A 7,500-nucleotide genomic window follows, 5' to 3' on the forward strand; every position below is an offset into this window, starting at 1 on the left:
CATCTATCTAAAAAATATTTAAGTTACAAAGAAAGTTGTAACTCCCATAGTAAAAAGTATAAGTTCCTTCAAGATGGCTGAAAGAAAATGGTCTCACCTTCTTTGACTGTGCTGCCCCGTCGTCACTGTCTATGTAATCAATGCTGTCCTGGTCATCATCATCTTCATCATCATCCTCCACTTCTGAGCCTATGATAAAATAAAACAATAGAATGTTATAGATATGCACATGCACATAAACTACATACAGACATTCTCTCTCTCACTCTCACTCTCTCTCTCCCTCTCTCTCTCTCTCTCACACACACACACACACACACACACACACACACACACACACACACACACACACACACACACACACAAACATGTATTTGTATCTATACCTAAACTCATATCAATGATTATGTCTATATCTATCTATAAACTTTTTTCTTTCCTTCTTTTATTTCTTTTCTTGGATATGTAATCTTTATGCAAGTTATCATATACCATTCAAAATGGTCTGAATGTTTTCTCTTCTTCCTAGAAAAGAAAACTGTAAGTATTCCTGAAACATGCATTCAAAAGAGAAAGAAAAAGAAAAAAAAAAAATCAACAACTAAATAAATGAAACTTAGACATAAATGCATATACTGGGAAAAATCGTGAGGGTCAAACCTTTCATTATTGCAAGCAAATACTCAACCCCAAAAATAGTTGAAAATGCAATTTTACAACTAACTACTGAGAACTACCTAAGTGACTATCAACATTTCAAGTAAAAGAGTAATGTACTACATCAAAAACTATATCAACGGTATCAGAGACTCAAAATCATACAGCTTATCATTCACATTCGACAAGTATTTCAATCATTATTTTTCAAAATATAATAAGTGTCCTTCATTTACTAGTCAATCTGATTGATAAACAGCCATTCTAAATTATAATGTCTATCTTCTGAAAAAAAAAAACAAACGTTATCTAAATTACCAAGTAAAATTGTTTGGCCTTGAGGACTGATGTTCCATAACACTTAATTCATACCTCAGATATGATGCCATGCGAGTAAAATCAGAAGGAAAAAAATTTACTGAAAACCAAATAATGCACATAACAATGTTCCTAAACTAACTTGGGTATCTGACCAAAAAGATGCATTCCCGAGAGGATCAAATATTCATCAAAATGCAAACATAAAATGGAGGGGGCTGACTGGTAAAACAGGAAAGACTTAAAAAAAGTATCCTAAATTTCATGTCAAAACCAGGGCTCATGTCCATGCACGTACGCTAGGCCACGACTCACTGTACAGCAAATGATCTGTTTGTTCATCAGGAGTCTCTGGTGTTTGAGGTAATAGCAAGATAAATAAAAGAGGAATTATGGCCTAGCATTAAAAAATTATGTTATTTTTCAGTTAATTAATCTAAAATTTTATATATGCACAAACCTGGTTAAACTCAATTGACAACTATTATTATTACTTGTTAAATGGAAAGGTTTAAATATAGTTGGTCTCAATTACATTATTCAAATGTTTCCAGTGAACCCTCCCAAAAAAGAAGACATTTTTTTTAGACATATTTTCTCTCACTTTTGCACTTTAGTCATATCATAAGAAACTTCACTGAAATAGTAGGGAAAAATAATTCACCACAAAATACAAGAAATTTATATATGGAAAAAATGAGAGTCAATCTTGGATAAAAAGACATGTTGAAAAGTTGTCACTCATGTTCATATGATGTACTTTACATCATAAACAAGTTATAATCAAGAGTGTGTTATATTAAATACCAGTCTTGCTACGCACCTTTTGGTTTCTTGGCACGGATAATAATTTTGTTCTTGAGAGCTTCTGGTGAGGGCATAACAGTAATGTCATCTGGGACTGGATCCGTTGCCAGCATATCTTTAAAGGAATTAATATAAAAATATATACATATATCACCAACATAAACATATAAGTAACTGTTCCTGTACCCTAATATGTTTAAGTAGTATGTATTTATATAAGGTTCAATATGAAAGTAAAGAAAGTTACCACAAAGGTAATTCTGTCAGATCACTACCATTATATATCACAATGGTACTTGTTACATCTGACATTGGACTTTATCATCAGATTTAAATGATTATCAAAATCTGAGAAGCTTAGCAATCTTCATCATCTGGGCCTCTATTCCCTATATGTCAAAAAGAATTTTCAGCTTTACCTCCTAGAATATCCTTCATAAGCTTCACCATAGTCCTCTGCTGATCCAGACTGAGATGGTTCTCTATTGAGAGAATGACGGGGTAGGATGATGCCTCAAACGCATACAATTTAATGCCGTCTCTGAGAACATCAGCTAAGGTGATCTTTGAGGTCAGAGTGTGACCATGGTAGATAATTGGTTCTCCATCATCTCCATCCCAGAGGTCCACTGCATAAAAGATCATTGTATATATTAAGATTAACTTTTAATCATCAAAAAAAAAAAAAAAAATTATAAATTTGTTGTCAAGATATGCAGCTATTATGTTATGCACAAGAGAGACATGCACTACATATACCTTTTTTATGGTTGATAAGAAAATATGGAAAGAAAGGAAAGAGAAAAAGAAAGAAAGAACTAGAGTACTCACACTCAAGCAGCCTACAGCCTCGTTTCAGTGCACTGATGTACCCTTCAACACTGCTCTCTCCAGCAAGCTGATTCCCTGTCAGGTACCTGTAATGAAAACAGAGATCTGATGATGTTCAGGGTATCAAATAAACCCCTTAGATCTAGGTGATGTGACTGTCACATCATGAAAAAATCTGGCTGAGCGCCGGGTAATGTGAATATGCCATCCTGAACAAATTTGTCTGAGAATAGGGGTGATGGGAAGATTCTGGTGTGCAAATTTTGGCTACAGCTTGGGTGAAAGGAATGCCTTGCCATGAGTGTACAAAGTTCTTGGAGGGTGATTAGATGCATTGGATATTTAGGAAGGGGCTTAAGCATATTTCCATCAGTAAATGAGTGTGATATGTACCATTCTAGAGCCATGACTGGAAGAGTGCCTTCTCCAGGAAAGATATTATCACCAGGATCCTATTCCTGCATGCCATAACCATCAGCAGGGTGCATACAGAGTACTGACACAAATAACAAATTATTACTTATTGTTACTGTTATGGCATAGTGTTATTGATTACTAGAGAAAACATTTTATTAGCATCTTGATATAACATATCAATGAACAAATATAGACCTTGGACTTAAGCAAAAAAGCAAAAACCGCTTACACAGAAAACGAGATAATAACGTAAAAGGGAGGCAAGGAGGCTTGACACCGCACATGAGTGTTCGTGTGAGCCAGGCCCACAAGCCTGAGAGACTTGTCGCTCCAGTAAGCCTAATGCCAAATGTGGGCAGTGAGGCACACAGATCCAATGGATTAATAATTTACATGTTGGTAATAATAATAGATAAGAACAAATGCCAGCCTTTACAAGTATGGCAAATCTTGAATAAATTCTTTTTCAGACCAATTATTTCACTAAAAGTACTGAGACATGATATAACTGAGAAAGATCTTTAAAGCAGGTTGATGATCCTTGATGAAACTTTAAACAAACCAACTCCTTTATGTAAAACACAGATTTTTGTGTATTATAGAATTGTAATATGAAAATATATGATTCCTTTCATCTATTGATGCAGTTCTCTATTTCTTGCTTATCAACTAACTAAACGAGGGAAAATTTTTAAAAACATGTTTTACAAAGACAAATACAGATGTGCACATATTAAGGAGTACTAGAGATGAAAAATAGCTTTATAAAGCTCACATTTCAGCAAGCTAAACACTGCCAAACACTAAGAGAGTAGCACTCACGTATTGTGTGATGAGTCAATGAAATAATGTGACAATGGCTGAGTCATGTCCTGATGAACTTCATTCTGGTGGTTGCAGTTGAACACATCGAACATGTCCGAAAGCAGTAAGTGATAGAAACCTGAGTGAAAAGAAAAGAAATACTTATTAATTTCTATGAATCTCTGAAACAATCCTTCATGTTAAATATTCAGTCATCTTGCAGAATTAACTCATACAAGATTAAACTATTAATAAAGTTATTTACAGCTGATTTAACTAATGAGGAAATGATCCATACCATCCTGAGTCATGTAGCCTTGGTCCTTAAGGTTACTAATTTCAAATTCATTCATAAGCTTGGTGGCTTGACTATGATCATAGTCTGTAAGACCCTGCTCTTTGTGAAGGAAGGCACATAGTTGGTCTGCACTCATTAACCCTGTCTTCTCACTACAATACCTACAAAGAGAAAAATAAATAATGAATAAAAATATACACAACAGACTGCTCAGAGTACAAAGAAATACATGATACATCTCTAAACTTTATTAGTTTTAGTTTTGTTTATTATAGATGATAATTTATAATCTCTTAAACAAGCACAAGCATCAGCAATGGCAGACTAAGGTTACATCTTTGATATCTATATAATGAAAATTTGACAAACTCTACAACATGAAGCTTAATTTTATTCCATTTTATGGAGAAATTGTGTCAAGCCAAAAGAAATACTGGTATCATTAAAAGATTGGAAATGTATCAACACAAAAGAAATACTAATGTTATTCAAAGATTTATGCAATCTCACTGCACTTACTTCTTATATAGTTTTTCAACCTCTGGCATTTTCAGTAGAGCATGATAGAAGGCCACAAATTCCTCAACCTCTAATACCTGCTCTCCATCTCTCTTCTGCTTGCTGGTGTTCGCTTGCTACAGAAAAACAAAATCACACATAAAAAAAAATATATATATATGTTCTCCAACTGTAAAAATACAAGAATCCCTTAATTTTCTATATGATATGTGTTTCCAAGGCAATGTCCATTCTGGGTCTCTTATTTCAAACGTAAAGTGTATATAGTTGGATTACTTACATTGAAAAGTTTCTTGGCATGAATCTTGTCCATTTTAATATTTAGCTGCTTCAACAGAGCACAGCATTCACTAAAATTAAGTGACCCATTATTGTCTTTATCAGCCTCCTCAAACTGCTTCCTTAGCCATCTGTGAGTGGAATGATATTGTTAAACAAATCATAAGTAACATTTTAAAGTGCAAAAAAGTGGAAAACATGAAAGCAATTAGTACATGACCTGATTTGATATCCCCTTTCCTTGAGTTTTCAAGAAAAATGAGTTTCTAATGCTATTAATATTGTTGCAATTATTATCATCACCAACATTATGATTACCATGAAGTTGTTAACAATATCAATTTCACTAAAAAATTAAAAAGAATCTTTTCAAAATCAAGGAAAGGGATAAACTGGTGAGATAGATAGGACTAATAACTGACTCTTTGGTGATTAAGCACTTGTGGAGCCATCTATGTCTAAACACAATAGATAAACAAAATTAAAAAGCTGTAGAAATGGCTTTAAATATTGCCAATTTGGCATCAGTTAGTTAAAGACTAGGAGTGGAAGGAAGTTGCAATGTGAATTATAGGTATTGTCAAAAGAACCAAAATAGTTTAGTGTATCTTAAAAAAAGATGCTAACAAGGATAACATATCTGAGAGATTCATGGCAATTGATTATGAAGACAACAATCATGAACACTAAAATAAACAATACTGTATAGACTAGAATGAGGAAGACGTTGCATAGTCTGAACAAAATATCTGTTTACTTTCCCATTCACCGCCTTTAACATAGTATAAATACAGATTTATTTAAATTGAATATAACAACCAGCTGGAACATATTATAACTTAAATAAAGAGCATAAACTTGAAAAAAAATATAAGATTTAAAGTTATAAATAACTACCAAATGATACATAACTCAACCTCACTTGATTACTGACATCCACAAGAGGAGTCTACTTTGATTCAAAATGTTGCACATCAAATGTTCTGTCTCATCATTAAAGCTCTTTCCTTTCCTCTTGTTTCCTCACATTACCAAGTCTGAGTTACTCACACATCATATTGCTTCTCTTCGTGTAACGCTTTGACCGACTGAACGAGGTGCGACAGCCCAGTCACCCAGGCATCCCTCTCTTCTTCTGTTGATGCAACCAAGTCCAATACTTCTCTGCCTCCCTGGCCGTGAATAATTGAGAAGCACTTGTTCTCTTCCAGGACAGGCTCATCACCTGCAACTAATGATATAAAATAACACTTTAAAATCCTTTCAATATATATATATTGGAGAGTTTGAAAATATGGAAACTATTTGAAACAAAACAAAGTCCAACTAAATAAAGGTAGCTAGGTATGAACACAAAACCACTTTAAGAAGTATTATATCACAAAAATTACAATTAGTTTGTGGTCTCCGTTTATATATCCTAACTTTAATAGAAATTTCTCCGTCAAAGAGCTCTGCCACACCACCTCAGACTTATCACTTGAACCACTTAAAACTTTATTGCCCTCCTTAACCTTCTTTTAATCCCCCACATTTTTCTATCAAATGACATTTCTTACTTGAGACTATGAGAATATTATCTGGTCTTTCCCATCAGATATAAATAACAGCGTTTATTCACAGACAACTTTGCCATTTATTATCTATTGTTTCTAGAATCAGTATAAAAAATCTGCAACCACAATATGTTACAATTATAAATAAAGACATAATCTGAATACCTTTTGCAATATCTTGAGATCATACTCTGTATAATGAAAAATCCTAATATACTAAATTCAACAACACTTTATAAATGAGAGCTTTTAGATTAAAATATCATTAGTATAAATCTGACAAAAAGATTAGAAATGCATTCTTAAATGGGCTCATATGAGGCATCCCAAAGTAATACATCCACTGTAGCTATCAGTACTGGCTATTACAAAGGAACACAAGGAACATTTTCCACTGTAATTTGAGGACACAACCATATTAAGAACTAAAATCTAAAATATATACATGTGTTCTAAGGTTCACTTGCATTTCTTTAAAAAAAAATGTCTTCTGATCTAAAAAGTTAGATTTGGTAAATTTCTCAGTTTACTTCCAAATGCCACATATGAGGTCAATATCACACTTGAATTGACAAAGTTACAGAGACAACTCCACTTTGCTGTTTACCTCCACCCTTCTCCTTCAGCTTCTCTGTGTGAGAGCTTACTTTATTGAAGGTGTCTGTCTTCCATCCTTCTCTAATTTCTGTGATTTCTACAAGTGGCACTGTAACATAAAAAGAAATATGGAAATTATTAGTGTATCATACAACATAAGTTCATACATGTCTAATTTTACATGAATTATACTGATTTATTTACGTCATAAATTTGATTATCAATTAGATCTATGTAAATCATGCCTACACAGCACAAGTTAAACGTTAATTATCACTTAGATTTAACTAGATTTATTTTTCAAAAAAGCTCTATCTTCCCACAAGTATATGGGCTTGTAAAGTGCACAGCAGCATCAATCCAACTTCCATTATATATTCTGAAGAACTAACAAAAAAAATGAGAACCTACCAGCAT

The 7,500-nt window shown here is 33.3% G+C and overlaps 1 protein-coding gene across 6 annotated transcripts in view; it reads right to left on the bottom strand.

The window, feature by feature from the left end:
• Positions 1 to 7,500, bottom strand: part of LOC125037083 (1-phosphatidylinositol 4,5-bisphosphate phosphodiesterase eta-2-like) — a 68,871-nt gene that overhangs the window by 10,154 nt on the left and 51,217 nt on the right. For all 6 annotated transcript variants that reach the window (XM_047630078.1, XM_047630076.1, XM_047630077.1 and 3 more), the window contains 10 exons: positions 7,094 to 7,192; positions 5,981 to 6,161; positions 4,932 to 5,061; positions 4,652 to 4,767; positions 4,133 to 4,293; positions 3,853 to 3,973; positions 2,614 to 2,699; positions 2,202 to 2,411; positions 1,799 to 1,897; positions 98 to 189 (listed from right to left, as the gene is read on the bottom strand). In XM_047630078.1, the coding sequence (XP_047486034.1) occupies positions 98 to 189; positions 1,799 to 1,897; positions 2,202 to 2,411; positions 2,614 to 2,699; positions 3,853 to 3,973; positions 4,133 to 4,293; positions 4,652 to 4,767; positions 4,932 to 5,061; positions 5,981 to 6,161; positions 7,094 to 7,192 (1,295 nt within the window). The remainder of the gene's footprint in view (positions 1 to 97; positions 190 to 1,798; positions 1,898 to 2,201; positions 2,412 to 2,613; positions 2,700 to 3,852; positions 3,974 to 4,132; positions 4,294 to 4,651; positions 4,768 to 4,931; positions 5,062 to 5,980; positions 6,162 to 7,093; positions 7,193 to 7,500) is intronic.

The sequence above is a fragment of the Penaeus chinensis genome, chromosome 22, assembly GCF_019202785.1.
Source record: "Penaeus chinensis breed Huanghai No. 1 chromosome 22, ASM1920278v2, whole genome shotgun sequence".
Classification (NCBI taxonomy): domain Eukaryota; kingdom Metazoa; phylum Arthropoda; class Malacostraca; order Decapoda; family Penaeidae; genus Penaeus; species Penaeus chinensis.